This window comes from Carassius gibelio, chromosome B25, assembly GCF_023724105.1.
Source record: "Carassius gibelio isolate Cgi1373 ecotype wild population from Czech Republic chromosome B25, carGib1.2-hapl.c, whole genome shotgun sequence".
Lineage (NCBI taxonomy): Eukaryota > Metazoa > Chordata > Actinopteri > Cypriniformes > Cyprinidae > Carassius > Carassius gibelio.
In genome coordinates this window covers 8,618,099-8,640,359 of record NC_068420.1, presented here as the reverse complement: position 1 = coordinate 8,640,359, position 22,261 = coordinate 8,618,099, and the positions used below count along the sequence as shown (strand labels likewise).

Sequence of the window (22,261 nt, the reverse complement as noted above, 5' to 3'; positions counted from 1 at the left end):
GTTATGGCATATCCTGGTCAGAACACCGGCATGACAGGACAAAAACAATAAAACCCTTTACAAACAAGGCAGTTTTTGCATCCAGTGGGATCATAATTACTGATTATAAACATAAACATAAAACCATGTCTGCATTTGTGATCAGAGAAATGACAAACAACAAGTGCTACTCTACTCTAAACGCAGACAGCGTATGTTCTTCTGTGTCAGCTGCGTTTTTGATTTGAAAGAAATTAGCGCATTCTTGTGGTGCGGCTGACAGAAGAGCATACAATGCCTGTGTTCAGCTCATAATCTCCAAAATGGCGCTACGGTGATGAGAGACAGAGAGGAGACGAATTGTTTAATAAAGTCATTATTTTTTTCGCATACAGAAAGTATTCTCGTTGCTTCATAACATTATTGTTGAACCACTGATGGCAGATAGACTATTCTGACTATGCTTTTCATACTTTTCTGGACCTCGACAGACTAATTTACTTTGCAGTTAATGGGGCAGTCTCAAGCCTCCTGGTTTTCATCCAGAATATCTTAAATTGAGTTCTGAAGACGAACAAAGCTTTTACGGGTTTGGAACGACATGGGCGTAAGGAATTCATGACAAAATGTTCATTTTGGGGTGGAGTAACCCTTTAAAAAGGAAGAATCAGGTTAGTAGTATTTTTTGAAAGAAGTCTATTTTGCTTAATGAGGCTGCATTTATTTGATCAAAAATGCAGTAAAAGCTGTTAAAATGTAAAATATTTTTCTAATTTAAAATAACTGCATTCTCTTTTTAAAGATTTTAAAATATTATTTATTCCTGCAACAACAAACCTGATTTTTCAACATCATTACTCCGGTCTTCAGTGTCACATGACCTTTCATTCATTCTAATATGATGATTTGGTGTTCATGAATCATTTATTTTGTTATCAGTTGTGGTGCTTAATATTTTTTAGCATTTTTGGTACCGCACAAGATGCATGACAGGCCTCCAGGAAGGTCCATGGGTGTGTTTTGTGTCTCTGCTCTGCATTGCTGCCATAGAAACACCATTTTGTCACGTCATGTGTCAACGGCTTTGTGAAGGAGGTGGGAAAAACCGAACACTTTTGTAGTCCGGGACCCCTCCTCCGTTGAAAACCCTGTCGTGGCCTTTTCAGAAGACAGAAGGCAGCTTGAAACGCATGTTCATATCACCTCCTTAGGAAAAATTGTATTGTGGTGGTACTGTGATATAGCAATGGCGTAAGTTCTGGCCAATCTCTTCATGCTTCTGCAGTGCTGTAGGCCTCTAACCTTTTCTCCAGGGTTGAGAAAAGTCTGCATCCCGCAGGAAGGCGCCCGGTTTAAACCCTTGAGACATCTATGTGTTAGGAGGAGTGTAAGAAAAATGTACCATTGTGGTTTCAGCCCACTGTCTGTGTCTGTTAGCATTCCTCCAGAGTGTCAGCGCCTCCACTGTCTCAAACTGTGAGGAAAGAGGAGGCTTTCACAACAGCTTCAACTTCCTTTCACATCTCTTTCCCTTCTCCAAGTACCAAAACACCTCCTTCTCTGTTAAAGAAATCATCTGTGATTTGTGTTCAGTATGCAATATAAATGTAGTGTGAACTACATGAACAGGTCTAGTATATATACTGTGTATCAAAAAGCAGTATATGTACACAGTGTGGAAAAGTTAACTTTTATTATTATTACTCTTAAGCAGTGTGCAATATGAAATAAATGTTTGATGACTTAATTTCATGTTTAGTTGAGAAAGTTGCATCCACATTTCATCTTGTACATGAATATGATTATTTAAGCATATTTTAACATAATTTCATGTTTATTTAGGGAATATAATCTGATATTTGTTACAGTGTGTGAGATGATATGGAATATAAAATTTAAGGTTTTGGTTCTGCTTGACCTCATTACTTGTTTATTTTAGAAATAATAATTATTTTAGATTTTGAATCCAGTTTTGTTTATATAATGTATTGTTAAATGTTGAGGTCAAGATAAAAATTTAATATATATATTATTTTATGTTTATTAAGCATCTACAATGCAGTTGATTCTGCTTTTTTTATGTTTATTAAGCATGTACATAATGCAGTTGATTCTGCTTTATTTTATGTTTATTAAGCGTGTACTTGATGCAGTTGATTCTGCTTTATTTTATGTTTATTAAGCATGTACATAATGCAGTTGATTCTGCTTTATTTTATGTTTATTAAGCGTGTACTTGATGCAGTTGATTCTGCTTTATTTTATGTTTATTAAGCATGTACATAATGCAGTTGATTCTGCTTTATTTTATGTTTATTAAGCGTGTACTTGATGCAGTTGATTCTGCTTTATTTTATGTTCATTAAGCGTGTACTTGATGCAGTTGATTCTGCTTTATTTTATGTTCATTAAGCGTGTACTTGATGCAGTTGGTTCTGCTCTGAATTTAATATTTTTTGCTAAATTAGTATGTTATCTGGGTTTTTTTCACAGTATACATAATGCGTTCTGCTAAAATACTGCACATAGTATGGTCATATGCGACTTCGAACATAGCCTTTGCTTTCTCATAGCTGGCAAATATACCAGTTTCCCTCCCAACCCCCACAAGATTCCACCATAGTGCTGAAATTACTGAGAAAGGAAGGTGCTAATTTAAAATAATGTGCACTTATTTCTGTTCCGTCTCTCTTCTTGCTTTCTTTACTGAGACTGAGAGTCAACCACTCCGCAGGCCTTCATTACAGAAATAAATCAGGTGGACACCCCTCCCTGGCAGCCGCCCCAATCCCAAAACCCCCTCCACCAGTCCTCACAGGAAGAACTCTGGGTTGGGAAAGACAGCGCACAGGAAGTCTTTGTTCGGAGAGCTACTTTACCCAGAAACAATATGCTGCATTAATATGCCCGTCACTCAGTCTTGACCTGCTTGTTTGAGCATTTATAATCTCATTCATCATTTAGGAAGAAAACATGATAGAGTAAACTGTCATGGGTTTCTTTCGGCAAACAAAGACATCTGGCTGCAGGCGGTTTGAAAATAGTAAAAAAAAAAAAAAAAAAAAAGCCTTCTGCATTTCTTAGTGTCTGATTGCACAGGTATAGGATGTCAAAAACTCCCAACAGCTTTTGCAACATAAAAAGCATGGATGCTTTCCAGTAATGACTTCATGATGAGTACATGTATTTTATATATATATAGTGGTGAAACAGTACTTTCTGGTATTGGAAAGAGAAAGCAAGCAATTGAACTCGGATCAGTTCTGGGCCTTCGCAATAAGCCTGGATAAAGCTAGTAGCTTTCGAGGTTTTTCCTTGCAGTTTTTCGCCCGTTTCAAGCTTTTTCCAGAATGTATTTGATCAGGTGGGTAGCATTTACTGCAACTGACACCCGTTCACTAAATGCGAAAAAATGGAAAGCCGTCTATTTCGAGGAGTAGTAATGTCAGGACTGTTTCCAGAAACGGTAATTGCAACCTTTTCAGAAACAAACTCAATTCCCAGCAACCCACTTGGTTTCAACCTCCCATCTGTCACTTTCTCTTGCTTTTCTCTCTCTCTTTTTTTTTTTAAGATTCAGGCATGTCCTGGCTCCACTCCCTATATCAGTTTGCATTATTTTCCTCCCTGTAATGCAACCCTTGTGACTGGAATCTTATTTTGTCACGTTCACTGAAATAGGAATGATTGTGTAGCCTTTCTTTAGTGAAAAAAAAAAAACACTAAGCGTAGAGATTCAAAGAGTCATGCTCAAGCTTGCGTACTCTGTAATGACTTAAAATAGCTACTCTTTTGGCAGTTACATATTTGGTTGGGGATTTTTTTTTTCCACAATTGGGAAATCCTAGCTGGTTTGGATTAGGATACTGCAATTATGGCAGTTCAAATATCTGAGTATTTGGAGATCTGTCCAATGGTGCATGTGGTGTACAGCTGTTTGGCGAACGTAAACAGATCCAGGCTGATTTGTTCATTTATTTCCTGTTTTCTGCTGTTAATTGAAATCGTTTGATCTGACCACCTACATTTGTCAATTTTCTTAAAGAGATAGGTCTAGTTCATTTAAACATAAAAACTTCTCTTCCTAATGTATTGTATTACTTTTCTTTATTATGTGAAACACAAAAGGAGATATTCATGCTGTGAAGATGAACGGTGACCAGGGACAAAACCTAACTGATTTTACATTTTTTTTACAGGTCATTAATGTGGATGGTACTAATAGGATGACCATTCTAGAGGACAAACTACCTCATATCTTTGGTTTTACGCTGCTGGGAGAGTATATCTACTGGACGGATTGGCAGAGGAGGAGCATCGAAAGAGTTCACATCACCAACACCACACGTGAGGTCATCGTCGAGCAGCTCCCTGACCTCATGGGTCTCAAAGCCACAAAAGTCTCAGAGACCTTTGGTAAGACTTTCTTACTTTTAAAACTATTCTGACCTGAAAGGTACATTGAAAATCAGAACAGTATGCAGTGCTGTGTAGTAACTGATTACATGTAATCTGGATTACATTTTAAAATGTACTTACTTTTTTAGTACTAGTTACTTTTTTTTTATTAATTACATGAAAACGTATTAAGATGTGTTGCTGTGAAATACCTCTGCTAATTATTGATTCTTCTAGAAATCTGGACTAAAAATGCCAAGCCTGGAACACCTTTTGTATTGTTTAAAAAAATATTTTAGATACCCGTGAAATCTTAGTAAATTACTTATTATGATAAGTAATATGCTAAATGCAATTATTATTTATTTGATGGTATTTTATATTTTTTACTTAGATTTTATTTATTTAATAATTATTTATATATAAATAATTGTTTCTTTTTTATTGATTCATACTTGTGAACAAAAATCGTTTTAATAATAATATTTTTGTTTATATTGATATAAATAATTAAAAAAATTGTTGGAGTGTTTAGAATAATACATTTTAATAAATTGTTTAGAAATAATTTATGAATACCTTATTAAATATTGAAAATATTATAAACAAGAAAAAAATATCTGAAATAATAAATTATAGTATGTAGTGTAAAAGATACTAAAATAACACTGATACATATAAATTACAATAGATATAATATAAATAATTTTTTATTATTTGTTTTTGGAAATATTTATTAAGCATATAGCGTTAGTTCTGGCAGGTCACGTGAGTCAAGCTTGCATCGGCTGACTCCGTTTATCACCCTTTTTTCGCTTGCTCAGGAGCAAATTACCCTCCTCCATCCCCAGCTCCTCCTTTTGCCACAGTCAGGACTTGGCTTTCTGATATTCCTCATTGAATCAGACTCCTTTTATCTTGAATAATGTGTTACTCTTAAATATCATTAAGTACATGAATGATATCTGCTGATATTCTGTTCGGTTTACCCTTGGGGGTTATTATTGCTGCTCTCCCTGCTCATTCATGACAGGCTGCATGTACCACCAAACCAAACTGTATACTAATTGTCAGTAATTTTGAGGAAAGTGATCCTGACAGAATTATATTTGTGTAATAATTAATTTATAAATAGATTCATTGAATAAAAAATGGTTTCTGCCACAAAACTAATAGGAGGACTTCAAACAGCAACAATAAATCGCTGTGAGATCAATGCATGTCCATGAAGCTGATCCATAGATCTCTATTTGTGTGTGTTCAGGCACTAACGGCTGTGCGGAGAACAACGGCGGCTGCAGTCACCTGTGTTTCCATCGGCCTCAGGGTCTAAGCTGCGCCTGCCCCATGGGCTTGGAGTTGCTGAGTGACCTGCGCACTTGTGTGGTTCCAGAAGCGTTCCTGCTCTTCACCAACCGTGCTGACATACGCAGCATCTCTCTGGGCACCAACAGCAACGACGTGCCCATCCCGCTCACCGGGGTAAAGGAGGTCACCGCACTTGACTTTGATGTTTTGGAAAACAGGATCTATTGGACTGATGTCATCACCAAGGTACGGACTACTTTTGTGTCCATCGTGATTTTAACTTTTTAACTTCAGTGTGTCTAAAAAAAAGAAAGTTTTAAGTGAGCCATTGTACATTAAAATCAAAGTAAAAGTAAACCAAGGATTATGAAAAGTTTAGCTGTCGATTTTTACCTCGCACTGGAGGATGATAAAACGATGCCATCAGCTTCTAACCCAAAGCAGCTGTTGCACTCAGATTTAAAATGTCAGTGGGGAAAAAGTCCAAGATGTTTCACCTCGAAAGGTCTAAAGCAGCCTGTATTTTTCAGTTTTGTGATGAAGACATTTGTATTGCTCATTTAAGATAACTTAAATTGTAAAACCACAACAAAGGTTATTAGAAGACTGTGCTGGTGAACAGTATGGCGATACCACTCCACCAGCTAAACCAGCACTAACTAGCGTTTTTTTATGAATAAATAAATGTAAAGCATTAAGATTTCTAAATATTAGATATAAATGAATAACATCATTGTCAGATAATGATGATAATGATGTTTCTATTAGCAGGTTATTTCATGCTCAAATGTGTTTAATCAGTTAGTTAATACATTTTATTCTTATTCTGATAATTGAATTAATGTAAACAATTATATATTTCATAACATTATATATTACAAAGTCCATATTGCATGGCAATTGTTAAAAGCGAAACATAGTTCCATCAGGGAGCAACGGTGACACATTTATACAAATATACTACAAAAAAAAAACACACTGTAAAATAGGTACTTAAAGGTACGAACAATAAGTAGTTAAAGGTACATAAACAGGACATTGATACATGCATGAGTATAGCAGCATTTGGAAAAAAATTAGTGACAGGTAAATAAGTGTGTTCTTAAGCATTATGGAATATAGTGTGTGTGTGTACATATGTGTGTATATATGTATGTATGTATATATATATATATATGTATGTATATATGTATGTATATGTATATGTATGTATATGTATGTATATGTATATGTATGTATATGTATATATATATATATGTATATATATATATATATATGTATATATATATATATGTATATATATGTATATATATATATATATGTATATATATGTATATATATATATATGTATGTATATATATATATATATGTATGTGTGTATGTGTGTATATATACATGTATGTATGTATGTACATGAAGTGTAGCAGCATTGATATTATTTAGAGTTGTAGATAAATATGTTCTTATACACATAATTATAAAAATATTTTTGCACAATTTTGTGATTGTTAGTGTGTATGTGTGTGTGTGTGTGTGTGTGTGTATATTATTATTAATACTCTTAGTTTTGAGTATTTAGTCACTTCCTTGATTGCTTTTCTTGTTTAGACTATCAGCAGAGCCTTCATGAATGGCAGTTTGGTGGAACCGGTCATTGAGTTTGGCTTGGACTATCCTGAGGGTATGGCTGTGGACTGGATGGGTCGAAACCTCTACTGGGCTGATACGGGCACCAACCGTATTGAAGTGGCCCATCTGGATGGCCAGTACCGACAAGTGCTGGTCTGCAAAGACCTGGATAACCCTCGCTCTCTTGCTCTGGATCCTGCCAGTGGGTAGGAACACTAGCTTTAAAATCTGTCCTGCTCTGACTCCTTTAGCAACAATCCCCCCCTTAAATTCACTGCATGTCACTTTAACCATGTTGCATGCGCACTGTTTATTGTTCACGTGTTCACCCATCCATTTGTGTTTTGGTGAACCGGAAGCTTCCTACATTTTGTAGTTATGCTAATCGATCACCACTAGTTAAATATCTGATTTAACGCCCTCATACTCCAACACAGACACACTCATTGGTATTATAGCATGTCCTCGGGGCATCAAGTTGTATGTGTGGCAGAAGACAAGTGCCAACATGCCGCAGCCACTGCATGTGGCTCAGAGGAGTGAAGTCATGTCCTCCAGCGCCCAGCAGGCATTCCTGTGGCTTCTGAGGCACGACTGCCTCTATTAGCCAACGCATTCTTCAGCATTGTCTCTTCTCACCTTAACACTGAGAGGTGTTGACTCAGTTGACTCTTAGCCCAGTGGTGTATTGAGTGGGCTGAGGGGTTGGTTAGGTGTGCTTTTCACTGCTTGCTTACCTGACGGGGGGAAAGTAACGTCTTTACATTGTTTAACATTGGCTGCTCAGCCTCGCTAATCTTTTAAGTTTTAACCTGTCATACAAGCTTTTGCTGAAGCTAGACTAAACATTTATTAATTATAATTTTGACAAATTTGTTTATAAACAAATACATATTAATATTATAATTTTTAAATATTATGTATAAATATAATAACTTAAGTATCATTAATGTAACTTCATATTAATTAAACACGTATTAATTATTATGAATAATCCATATAATTAATATTGTATTAATTATATTGCAACTATTCGTTGTTGTTGTTTTTTTTTTGCTTTAGCTAGACATTCCTTTATTGATTATATTGATTAAATATCTTTTAAATAAATTAAACTGTAAATATTTTTATTAGTAATATCAGTATCTAATATGACTATTTTTATATATTAGTAATGCTTATTTATTGAATATGTATTAATTGATGGTTAATTCGTATAATATAATAATTGTATTAATTGCATAGCAAATAAAATGAAAAATAAATGAATAGTACATTATTTTATTTTTTTACTGTCTTTATTAAACATTAATTTGTCATTTATTCATACATTATATTTTATGTGTTATATGTTGATTTATTTATAAATTATACATATCACTATACTATTTAAGTGTTATATATTTCAAAACAAATATTAGTAACTTCAGAATCAAATCAATTTTATCATTTTTAGTTGTTATTAATGAATTTTAATTAAAATGTTTTAATGTATGATTAATACATATTTTGTTAATTGCATAGCAAATAAAAATGAGTCATAAATGAATAGTACATGTATTTTAGATTAAAAATTAGATTAAACATTCTTTCATTTACTCTATTTTATAAAGAAATTTTATAAAAAATGTAATAATAAAATGGTTTGAAATATTTTTGTATACATGTACATAAATATTAGTAATTTCAGTATATATTAATGATTATTTTCTAAATGTTATATTCTTATTTATCAAATATTTATTAATGCAAGTAAATTAGGAACTATGTAGGAAATGACTAATTTTTTGTTTGTTAATTTTATATTTAGTAAGAATGTCTTTATTATTTATAGAAAGTGTTTTTTTGTTTTATCAACCCACCCAGGGACAGCAGTTGAAAATGAGCAATTTTGGCAAAATTAAGCAAATATTTGTCAGTATGATGGCAAGTAAAGTTCTTTCTAATTTTGTTAGATTTGCAGTCAAGTAAATGATTTGGGTTTGCAGGTACATGTACTGGACAGAATGGGGAGGTCGACCCAGGATAGCTCGAGCTCACATGGATGGCAGTAACATCATGACTTTGGTGGACAAAGTGGGCCGAGCCAACGGTCTCACGATTGACTTCATCGACCAGCGACTGTACTGGACAGACCTGGACACCTGCATGATTGAGTCCACAAACATGCAAGGTGAAAAATCCTAGGTTTTAAAAACCCCACAATCATCAGAAATGCCTCTTAAACCGTACGATATCTGACCGTCCAATGTTCTTGGTTTATCGTCCTCAGGTTTGCAGAGAGAGATAGTGGCTGACGATCTCCCTCATCCGTTTGGCTTGACTCAGTATCGCGATTACATTTACTGGACCGACTGGAACCTGCGCAGCATCGAGCGGGCCGACAAACGCAGTGGCTTGAACCGAACGGTGGTGCAGGGGCACCTGGAGTATGTCATGGACATCCTGGTTTTCCACTCCTCCAGACAAGACGGTGCCAACGAGTGTTCGCAGAACAATGGCAACTGCGCCCACCTCTGCCTAGCGTCACCCTCTGGAGCCCAGTGCCGCTGCGCTTCCCACTACACCCTGGAGGCGAACGGACGCAACTGCAGCTGTGAGTTTTTTGGCATAGAGGGTTTAGAAGGAAAATGTAAAGTGTTCAAAGTTACGGCATTTTTTTACCATTGTTTCTCCTTTGGCTTCTAATTATTTTAATTTATTGTTGTTTTTATTCCATAATATTGTCCTTATTGCTGAACCCTTATTAAAATGCACTGTTTGGAGATTTTAACAGCCATCGGGGGTAAAGTAATCTACGGTCTCCCAGCCATGAAGTTCACTGGGTTTTACCGACATTAAAGTGAGTCATGGGTTTTAAGATGTAGTTGGCAGTTTTAAACGGCATTAGAAAACAATGGCTCCCGGCCATGCAAAACTCAGTCATATGCATTTAATTCCTTATAAGCTTAAAAATTAGAGAACTTGGATTAAACAAGCGCACCAGGGAGAGTATGTGAGAGCATTTGGCCAATAGTGCAGAGGTCTTGGCAACGCTAATGTGTTTCTACTTGTGATTTTACTCCCTCTTGTTTCTTCATTCTTTCATGGCCTGGAGGGAAAGTCTGATTGCGTTTAGTTCGTAAGATTGCATTTAGCTGACCTTCCTCTTCTGATCAGAGGAATGGAGCTGGCTCTGAGATGTCCATTGTTGACCTGTGCTCCTGTAACTGAGTTTGGATCCTTCATTCTCACCTTCCTCTTGTTTTGCTCAACAGCGCCCTCTAGCTTCCTGCTCTTCAGCCAGAAGAGCTCCATCAGTCGAATGGTCCTGGGAGAACAGAGTCCAGACATGATTCTACCGATCCACGTTATGAAGAACTTGCGCGCCATCAGCTTTGACCCTCTGGAACGCCTGGTCTACTGGGTGGATGGCCGACAAAACATCCGCAGCGCCCGAGACGACGGCAGTCAGGTGACTGTTCACTCAAACAATGTTGATGTTACTTGATCATGATAGTATACTCACTGTATTTATTGCTTAATTGATCCATTATTTGAATATATTATATATAATATAATTATAATTCATTATAATATATAATTTATTTAAAGTAAACAATATTATTATTATTATTAAAACATGTTATTATTTGTTGTTAATTTGTCTAATCATTTAGATTATTGTGTAATTATGTTGACGGTAAATTATTATAATTATCCCAAAATTAATATAATACAAACAGTGGGTTGGTTTTTACTAAGAAATCTTTTTGTATTATCATTATTATTAGTAGTAGTAGTATGTTGATCATAAACAATTTAGTTATTAACATTAACATTATTATAATATATTACATTATTATATTAATAACAGCAATACTTATTATTATTATTATTAATAATAATAATAATAAAATAATATATAATTTAAATACTTCTATATTTGTAATTTAAAACCATTTCTGATGCCCTTTTTGTATGATTTTCATGAAATTTATATGATATTATATGTTATGATATGGAATTTTTTATTAATTTGATTTATTATTCAGCTTATAAATATTTATATATATATATATATATATATATAATAGTATTAGTAGTAGTATCTTGATAGTTGCAAATATTATTACTATTAATAATGCTATTACAATATATCATGTTAATAATAATACTTATTGTTTAAGTAAATAATTGTAATATTTAAATATTTGTTATCTAAACCCATTTTCAATCCACTTTTGGTATTATTTTCATGAAATTGATATCTGATATGATATGGAATGTTTAATTAAATTCATTACTCAGCATATCATGTAATTGTATGTTAGGAGTCCTAATTTAAATTGATGTCATCTGAATTATCCAGGCATCCACAGTGATGACCCCAACCAACCTCCACCCAAAGCAGCCTCATGACTTGAGTCTGGACCCCTACAGTCGCACCGTCTACTGGACCTGCGAGACCACCAACACCATCAACATCCATCGCATGGATGGCCATGTGATTGGGGAGGTCCTGAAGGATGACGTGGACAAGCCACGCGCTATCGTGGTGAACGCTGAGAAAGGGTACAATTATTAATTAGCAAATAAAATATAGGGCATGTCATTATCATTACAACCTGCATTAAATTTAACTGCTCATCCATAACCTCGGGCCAGATTTTATTATTCAGCTTCGGTTTGGCTCCTTTCCATGAACTTAACAGCAACTTATCAAATGTTTATTGATTTATGGCCAGCGGACTTAAAATTACAGCACAGAACTGGATACGCTAATGACGGGGCACTTCGCCATTTCTTTCATATTGTAGGAAAACTCTTGATTTCATCCAGGCCTCTCCAATAGCCAAATATGTGGAACAGATGGCCCTCTGTGGTCCCCGTGCTGCGGTGCTCACTCGCGGGTCGACCATACGCAGGCGTTGGCTACATGCACTGTAATTGTGTGTGTCCCATTGTTAGTTTGACCGTCATCAGTGGGTTTTCTATTTACGTCTCACCCTCACAGCCTGGTCTGGGTGGGGTGGAGGGGACGTCTCCCACAAGAGTGGCAGGACAGACAAATTATGGCACAAATACAGGCATATCTCAGATCAAGATCATTGCATTTAACCCTTTATTTAGTTTCCCATTTATCCCTAACTAGACCAGATTATGCTGCTTTGTTTATGAGATGGCTAAATAGAATCAGCATGTTTTTTAGTATTATTTATATATTTTCATAGTATGTATTAATATTTTAAATGGGCTATTTTAATTTCATTCACATTTAATAATTTATATGCACATTTTATTTGTTTAAATATATATATTTTTTTTTGTATTTCTGTATCATTTTGATTTAATTGTATTTCAGTTTTAGTCTTAGTAATTTTAGGTAAAACAAAGTATTTAGGAAAAGTATTGCAGTTAAAAAGTCAAGTTGTGCTGATAGCCTTGTGGGCAGCGCGCCAACATACAGCGAATCCTGACTCAAGGACAGTTCCCGATCCTGCCCCCTTCTCTCTCTCCCACTTTGCTTCCTGTCAGTTATTATCTGTCCTATTATAATAAAAGGCAAAATAAAATGGCAAAAATAAATCATAAATAAAGAGGCAACATTTTTATTTTATTTCATTTCTAATCTTTTATTTATTTATTTTGTACTTTTTTTTTTTTTTTTTTTTTTTTTTGCATTTTCGCCTTTATTACATTAGAATAGATGGGAAAGGGAAGGCCTGGAATGGGAAAGGTCCTCGAATTTTGGACAACCATAGCGCAACAATGCTGTATTTCAGTACGCTGCCCACAAGGCTATCGATGTTCCCAGTTTTTTTTTTTTTTTTTTTTTTAATACCCAATTTCACTAGGTGTGCCTTATTTGTACTGATCAAGACAATGTGCTAACCCCTCTCTGAAAGTTCGTATAAGCTAGTCGTTGGATCTGGATCCAAAATGCTGTCATATCCGACAACCTCAAAATGTCGTAAAATTGATGAAGCATTGCTTTACCTAGTTTTTCCGATCGTTCAGGTTCAAAACATCTTCAAAGATGTTCGCATAAGGATTTGTTTAACGTCACAGGTGGGAAATTTAATACGCAATATGCTACATTCCCCTGCGCTAAAGTCAGACATTGGCAGATGTTTAGCAAGTACATACTCCATAGTGCTCTGACTCAGAGAAGGCATCTTCAGATCCATCAGCCAAACCAATTTTGGGGTTTATTCATTTTTTCTGTTCCCATCTTAGCATTGGAAATGCATCACATATAATGTAGATCCCCCAAATGATTCCCAAAGGAGGTAACTGTTTTTAAGTGGTTTGCTTTGTTGTTGTAATAGTTTATCTCATTTTTAAAGACACTGTACTGTATGATATCAGTATCAGTGTTCTGTTCTTTTAAGCCGAGAAAAATTGCTAACAGATGCAAATTGTGGGTTTCCCAGACTGCAACTGGAAACAAAGGAGAAAACGCACTTTTGAGAGTTATCACAGACTAGTCTAGACATAACATTAGAGCTAAAGGGCTTTTGGGTTGTGTGAAGATACACACCAATTCTCCCACACAGTCAAAACAACATGGCCCCATCAAAGATCTTCCCTCCGTTCAACAAATGAATGTTTATCCATTGCTAAAGAGCATGTGTTTGTTATGCAATGCAATAACATAAATTACTACTAACACTTTTATTATTTTGATAGATGTTGAAATATCTTGAAAGATGTTTGCATAATCCAATTAAAGCCACATTTTTAGTCACATTTTTACTATTAGGAAAATGGTATGTAATTTCCAAACTTTTTTTTTTCCACAGATACATGTATTTCACTACTGTCCAGGATCGTTCAGCTAAAATCGAAGGTGCATCTTTGGATGGGACGGAGCGTGAATCCCTGTTCACAACCGGCTTGATCCGCCCCGTTGCACTGGCTTTGGACAACAAGCTGGGCAAACTGTTCTGGGTGGATGCAGACCTGAAGCGGATTGAGAGCAGTGACCTATCTGGTAAATACTACTACATTTTTGCTTTCATATCTCATGTTAAGGCCTTTATTATAACATCTGTACAATTTTGTCTGAGTACTGTTAAATAAAAACTAAAATCACTAGGTTAAAATGTACAGTGGATAGTCATTTTGAGATTTTTGGTAATTAAGCTATATTTACAATAAGTTTACAATAAATTGCTCAAATCTGCCGATATGTAAATATTGTTTGAATCAGTGTTGTTATTATTTTAACTAAAACTTAAAAATTTGAAAATAGTTTTTAATTTAAATATAGCTGGAATTAAATAAAATATTGGATCAAACTTCAACTTAAACTTCATTTATTTCAGTTCAGTTTTCTGCTTTTTGAAGTACTGAAATGACTAAAACTAAAATTTGAATTAAAACAGCTAATTATTTTAAAGTTAAAAAGAAAAAAACAAAACCTGATAAAAATGGCAAAAGCACGTAAAACAATTATTAAAACTTAAACTACAATTAAAATGATCACTGAAAAAAATCTAATAAAAAAATAGTAATAACCACAATAATGGTATCTGTATAAATAATAGTAAAATAACATAGTTAAAGTGGAGTTTTTAAAATAAAATGAATTGCTAACACAAAAGTAATGTAAAATAGATTTGTAACAACGAAAATCATTTTGTTTGTAAAATCGTACCAAAACTTCATGATTTAATACTTGAAAAACGAAATGTTCCCATGCATCTCAATGTTAGTCATTTATTTTAAAGATCAATTTTGATGTCACAAATTTGCCAGAAGGATTAGGTCACATGTAACCATAAATGTCACTGAATCTCGTGCTCAGAATGTTTTTTTTTTTTTCTGTCTTGTATTGTTTCGCCTGTGGGCAAATTGATTGCAATCAGTTCTGCAGTATCCTGGAACGCCATATGAAACAAGGACAACTCCTGACCTCTCCAATGAGATCTGATCTTCTAAACATGTCAAATGACATAGCTATGGAAACCAAACAAATACTGGCCGAGAGCACAGGCCAGGCACTATCTATACTTGCACTGTGTATTATCAATACCATCCAGTCTAAACTAATCAAAACAGTATAGTCTGTGTTGTCTTAACCTGGTATATACATTGACAAGCTCTAATGAAGAATTTGATGGACTGTATCTTAGTTTATTCTTCTGAGGTTATTTAAGTGCCTTTGTCAGAAAATCACTCGATTGCTTTATTATTGCCAGTGAGCTGCCAGAATACAAAGTCTCTCCAGATGCTGAGCTCTGATGTTTGATGTTAGCATAAGACAGATGATCACACCTTAAGCCATGGCTAATCTCCTTACGCAACAGGACCCTACTCTTCAGCCAAATGACCAACACAAAGGCCCAAAAGATAGGATTTATAACGTGATACCGTTGAAAAACTTGAATTATGACTCTGCGGATCTCTTTGTTTGCTTCCTAGGGGCCAATCGTATCGTTCTCCAGGACTCCAACATCCTTCAGCCTGTCGGTCTGACTGTGTTGGGTGATCACCTGTACTGGATCGACAAACAGCAGCAGATGATCGAATGCGTGGATAAGCTGACCGGAGAGAAGAGGACCCGCATTCAGGGGCGACTCCAGTACCTGACCGGCATCCATGCGGTGGAGTACATGGAGCCAGAGGAGTTTGGTAAAGCCAGAGCTGTTTCTTACATTTAAAAAAAAACATTAGCTTTGTTCCTTGTGAGCTACCTGTATATTAATATAATGTAATATAATATAAATTATTATAATCATTATTATAATTTATATTAAAATGTATTATAATATTTGAATAATGGATGGCAGCACAGAAAATTCTTCTGTCATTTACCGCACTATATAATATAATTATCTACTATAGTATAATAATACACATATGATTTATATATTATCTTAAATTACATTTAAATGTATTTATTATAACTTTTCTAATGGATATCTTATGTCACTTATGATAATATATTGATCTACTGTAGTATAAATTTGGTGCCGGTGAATGATTAATCACAATAAATCGCATCCAAAAGAAAAAACATTTTTGTTTATATGTGCACAGTGTATATTTATGTATTTATAAAGATACATGCTTACAGTATATATTTTGAAAATATTTGAATGTATGTACATTTACATTCATATAATTCATATTTTATATATAATATATAAATATACCTGCATGTGTGTGTGTATTTATATATACATAACAAATATACACCATATAAATGCATTATGTACACGTGCATAATGATTAATCACATCTAATAAAAACATAAATATATGATTATATTATGTTTTTACATTTTATTAATATAGTTAAAATATTATGTCCTAAATTATATTTAATCAGATGATATTTCAGTATTTTAACATTATATATAATCTTGTTTGCTAAAATAAAATAAAAAAAATGTGTTGCTTGCTTGTCTTGAAACCTGTAAAAAGAGCCCAGTTTCTTTGTTAACTACCTTAATGAAATGCCAGACTAGTCAAAAACACCTAAACAAATTTACACTGGTAGTTGAGCATTTTAAACCTCCATTTATCCTTGTTTAAATTGCAAAAATTATAGACCATGTGGCCTCAGAGTTCCTGTGATTAAAGAGTGTAATTATCCTTTAATCTTCCTTACAGCTTCCCACCCTTGTTCCCGTGACAACGGAGGTTGCTCCCACATCTGCATTGCTAAGGGTGATGGGACGCCACGCTGCTCGTGTCCCACACACCTGGTGCTGCTTCAAAATCTGCTCAGCTGTGGAGGTACATGTATACATAAATAAGTAAATAAATATACATATATATATATATATATATATATATATATATATATATATATATATATATATATATATATATATATATATATATACACACACACACACACACACACACACACACACACACACACACACACCTATTGGTTTTCATGCATGTGTGCTGATAACATATTTACCCACAACCCCCCTCAGAGCCTCCCACCTGCTCTAGCGAGCAGTTCACCTGCTCTACTGGCGAGATCGACTGCATCCCCATGGCTTGGCGCTGTGACGGCATCGCAGAGTGCGCAGACCACAGCGACGAGATGAACTGTCCCATCTGCTCCGAGCTCCAGTTTCAGTGCGACAAAGGCCAATGCGTGGACTCTCAGCTGCGCTGCAACGGAGAACCCGACTGCGCGGACGGCTCTGATGAACAGGATTGCGCCAGTACGTCCAACTGTTACACAGTTTAAAGCTGCTGATTTACCAGGATTTCCACCTGTGCCTGATTCTGTAAAAACACACACAATCTTGAGGTTATGAGCGTGACAAGCCAGTCAAAGCAGTTCTCTTTTTCAACAGGATGTACAAATACTATAAACTTACAAGATTTGCCTCAAAATCAAATCAAAACTTTCACACAGCATTTTTAGTCTCATGAAAACCCTTACGCCATTATTTTGGCAGGCAGCTGAAGTGTAATCGACCATTTTTTTGTAATGTTCTTCATTCCAGATGTGGTGAAATGCTGTCTTCTCCTCCTTTCTGTGAACCGATAATGCATTATTAGATTTGTACAATAGCATTTAGTTAAAAATACTTGGAAGGACAAAACAGTGCATGCACTTGTGTGCAAAACATAGTCAATTTGCTGTCCTCAAAACAAATGGATTCAAATAAATCAATAGATTTTTTTCGTCTGAATCAGTAAAAATGATTCGGAGTTATTTACCGAATCAGGCATCTCACTGAATTGGCTCGAATGATTAACTCTATTCATTCAATAATTATTCGCAGTGTATTATGTGCAACTTGAAGTGAGCTGAAAAAAATTGTAGTGTTGTGAATCACGTTAATCGTAAATGACTGACTGGTGTTCAAATGCCAGTGTGTAGTTACAGATACACATCCACAACATGTTGCATTCATAAATTCATCCCGTTTCATTTCGATTTTTATCAAGTGAATAATTGTTGTGTCAGTCACTGATCTATCCTCTCACATTTTTCCCTTTAGCCATTTGCATGCCTAATCAGTTCCGATGTAGCAACAACCAGTGTATTCTGAAGAAACAGCAGTGTGACTCCTTCGCAGACTGCACAGACAAATCTGACGAGCTTTTCTGCGGTACGTTTGCCATACCGAAAAAAGAATGAGGTGTTTGACCGTGCATGCAACAACGAATTATGATAAAAAAAAATTTCCCTGTTTGGCTTCTTCACAGATTTACCTTTGCCCCCCGACAACATTCAGCGTAACACCAGCACCATCGGCCCCGTCATCGGCATCATCCTCTCTGTCTTTGTTATGGGAGGCATGTGTTTTGTCTGTCAGAGAGTTGTTTGTCGCCATTACAAGGGCCCCAACGGAGGCTTCCCACATGAGTACATCAGCGGGACCCCTCACGTGCCCCTCAACTTCATCGCACCCACAAATTCACAGCACGGTACTTTTACAGGTAAAATCTTTTACTGCTGTTTGATAGCTGCTGCCGTCTCTTAAGGTGAATCATGTGTCTTTCCCTGTGATGAGTCTTCTGTGTGTGATGAGTCTGTCTCGCTGTGTCGCAGGTATTTCCTGTGGGAAGTCCATGATGAGCTCAGTGAGTCTCATGGGCAGCAGCAGCAGTGGGGCACCTCTCTACGACAGGAACCATGTGACGGGAGCTTCATCCAGTAGCTCTTCCAGCACCAAAGGAGCTTTTTACCCTCAGGTACTGTGCTATGCATTCGTTTATTGTTAAAGTTTAAAGTTAAAGGCTCCTTCATATATTTTATATTGTCTGTTTTGTTGTGGATTATACCATATAACAGCGAATTTGGAATTTTTTTTTTTTTTTTTTTTTTTTTACTTTTCTGTGTATAGATGCTCAACCCTCCTCCATCACCAGCGACAGATCGCTCACTCTACAACGCAGAAGTCTTTTATTCATCCAACAGCCCATCTACAACCAGGTCTTACAGGTGTGTTTTAATCCAGAGATCCTGGATGGATGGATGGATGAGTGGATGGATGGATGGATGGATGGATGGATGGATGGATGGATGAGCGGATGGATGGATGAGCGGATGTATGGATGAGTGGATGGATGGATGGATGAGTGGATGGATGGATGGATGAGTGGGTGGATGGATGGATGAGTGGATGGATGGATGGATGGATGAAATATCTGTGATGGTAGGGTAGATTTGCTGATAGTAGGTAGGTAGATAGGTACAAACAAAGGTATACAGCTTATTTCTGAAAATGGTAGGGTAGATATGTTAATGAGTTAGATAGATAGGTAGTTCAAATATCTGGTATGGTTCGATAGATGGGAATGGTATGGTAGGGTAGATATTCTGGTAGATGGGAAGGTAGATATGGTCGTGTAGATATGCTGAGAGGTTGGTAGATAGGTACATACGAAGGTAGATAGCTCATTTCTGAAATTGTAGGGTATATATGCTAATGAATGGGAAGGGGGGTGGGTAGATAGATAGCTATTTCAAATATCTGGTATGGTTTGGTTGATAGATAGATAGATAGATAGATAGATAGATAGATAGATAGATAGATAGATAGATAGATAGATAGATAGATAGATAGATAGATAGATAGATAGATAGATCGATAGATCTTGTATGGTAGGGTAGATATGCTAATGTGTAGGAAGGTAGGTGGATAGTCAAAATATCTGGAATGGTAGGGTAGATATTCTGGTAGATGGGAAGGTAGATATGCTGAGAGGTGGGTAGATTGCTCATATATCTGATGTGGTCAAGTTCCTGATCTCTAAATGTTTGGCCTCCACAGGCCGTATGTGATGCGAGGGGTCGCGCCCCCCACCACCCCCTGCAGCACAGACGTGTGTGACAGCGACTACACCACCAGCCGCTGGAAAAGCAACAAGTACTACATGGACCTCAATTCAGACTCTGACCCCTACCCTCCGCCCCCCACCCCACGCAGCCAGTACATGTCAGCGGAGGAGAGTTGCCCCCCCTCGCCCTCCACCGAACGCAGCTACTTCCACCTGTGCCCCCCGCCCCCCTCGCCCTGCACGGACTCCTCATGACACCCAGCAAACGGCCACGCTTTGTACATAGTTTTAAAAGAAGAAACAAAGATTTTATTTTATTTTCCACACGCTTTGTTCAAGAAACATTTCAGCTTTTCAGGGAGGAACCGGAAAGGGTTTTCCTGATATTTTCTTCCTGAATAAATGTACAGCAGTCGTGCCAGGACAGTGCTTGCATGCGTGAATTATGTTCTGATATTTTTTTTAATAAGTGCCCCCCATGAGCATGTTACAAGCTCTTCAATAGGTCAGAATATGAGCATATTTTCCCAATATTGTTGTGGTTTAATCATCTGTCTTTTTTCATAATCCCACTTAAAAAGGAGTTTAAATGCAAATCAGATGGCCAAAATGACACCAAAATCATCCGCTGCGGAGGAGTTGTACATATGTGTAATTAAGTAAATAATTAATTTGTTTGTTTTTTTTGTAACGGCCACGAGGTTTTGTTTTGATTCTGTTCTATGTGAATATGATACGATTCCAAGCATATGTTTGGTTTGTCCGTTTACCAAAAGTGTGTTTGCTGCTATTGTACATACATCTTTTACTGTAATTAATGACAAATGAAAACAGCCAGCTACAATGTTTTGTTTATATAATGAGAACTGACCATAGACCATTGTAAAATTGTTATTAATCTCTCATAGCTAAAGAGCTTCGGTTGTGTATAGGCATATCTGAATCTACATGTGAAACGCCGTTACTTTGAAGGAGATATTGTCTTGTTCAGACCTCCGTTTTAAAGGGGCAGTTCGACTAAAAGTGAAAATCTTGTCCTTCTGAACCTGCATGACTACATTTTTGCTGTAAATCATTAAAGGAGACATTTAGCAGAATGTCCAAGCTGCTTTTTTCCATAATAAAAGTGGATGTGGACCAGTCAAAAAAGCAACATATTTGAGACTTTATGAAGTCTAGTGACTTGGGTAGCAATGGTCACCATTCAGTTTTATTGTAGAGCAGCTTTGACATTCTGCTAAACGTCTAATTTTGTGTCCTACAAAAGATGGAAGGGTCATAAGGGTTTGGGACAACGTGAGGGTGAGTAAATGATGACAAAGTGTCTCTTTAAAGGTCAAAAAGTCACCTGATTTGTAGTGAACTACATGGATTTGATCACATCTCATGGACTGAACTCATTTTAGGTGCTTTGTAAAAACCTAAAATCAATAATTATAGTAACAATAATACAGTAAATCTAAGCTATGATTTGAACAAGGATATGTGGTGAATCTTACCATGATACTGTGGTAACAAACTCGACGGAAAGTGTGTTTTCAAATTGAAAGTCCGATTCATTTCCCCCCCCTTTTTTTGGCGAAGTTGAAGAATCAAATTATTTTCCTCTTTTAAGAAATGTTATTTCAAAAGAGTAGGATTTGGAGCACACATTGTGCGTCTGTTTGATCAAAACCATCTTGAAATAGTTTTTCTTCTTGCCAAATTGAGCACTTACGGAAATTAGACGTGCGTGTAGAATTCTAGATGTAGAAGAAGATACGAAATGAGTTTTCCTCTTAACTCAGACTGATTACATTAACTGTGTATTTACAGTTAGCCATGCAAAAAGACACAAAACGGTGTCTTTAAAGGCAAATATTAGATTAAATAAAATAGCCATTCTAGAAAAGTAATGCAAAAGATGATGCAGATTATGTTTCAAGCTGTTGATCTCATTACATTGCCCTTAAGTTAACATTGTGAATGTGACTAAATGGAGTTTATTTGGATTTTTATACCACTTTGGCAGGTCAGTGGATTGACTGAATCTGTCCGGATCGTCCCATCCACTCACACCGAGGAGCTTTCTGCTTTTCGGTGCACCACCATTGTCTTTGTTTTGTGTACAAAAATGCCTCATATAATGCACACTTGTGACAATTTTTGTATCAAAAGCATTTTTATATATAATAAAGGTTCTATTTTAAGAAATGTAA

At 35.9% G+C, this 22,261-nt stretch overlaps 1 protein-coding gene across 1 annotated transcript in view; it reads left to right on the top strand.

Annotated features, from left to right (window-relative positions):
• The window catches only part of LOC128013733 (low-density lipoprotein receptor-related protein 5), a 63,570-nt gene extending 41,309 nt beyond the window's left edge, over positions 1-22,261 (top strand). Inside the window, exons 9-24 of the mRNA XM_052596913.1 lie at positions 4,179-4,395; positions 5,642-5,931; positions 7,294-7,520; positions 9,303-9,487; positions 9,587-9,910; positions 10,572-10,768; positions 11,666-11,868; positions 14,100-14,290; positions 15,724-15,933; positions 16,917-17,042; positions 17,252-17,488; positions 18,278-18,388; positions 18,486-18,719; positions 18,832-18,974; positions 19,127-19,224; positions 20,057-22,261. Coding sequence (XP_052452873.1) covers positions 4,179-4,395; positions 5,642-5,931; positions 7,294-7,520; positions 9,303-9,487; positions 9,587-9,910; positions 10,572-10,768; positions 11,666-11,868; positions 14,100-14,290; positions 15,724-15,933; positions 16,917-17,042; positions 17,252-17,488; positions 18,278-18,388; positions 18,486-18,719; positions 18,832-18,974; positions 19,127-19,224; positions 20,057-20,318 — 3,255 coding nt within the window. The 3' untranslated portion in view covers positions 20,319-22,261. The remainder of the gene's footprint in view (positions 1-4,178; positions 4,396-5,641; positions 5,932-7,293; positions 7,521-9,302; positions 9,488-9,586; positions 9,911-10,571; positions 10,769-11,665; positions 11,869-14,099; positions 14,291-15,723; positions 15,934-16,916; positions 17,043-17,251; positions 17,489-18,277; positions 18,389-18,485; positions 18,720-18,831; positions 18,975-19,126; positions 19,225-20,056) is intronic.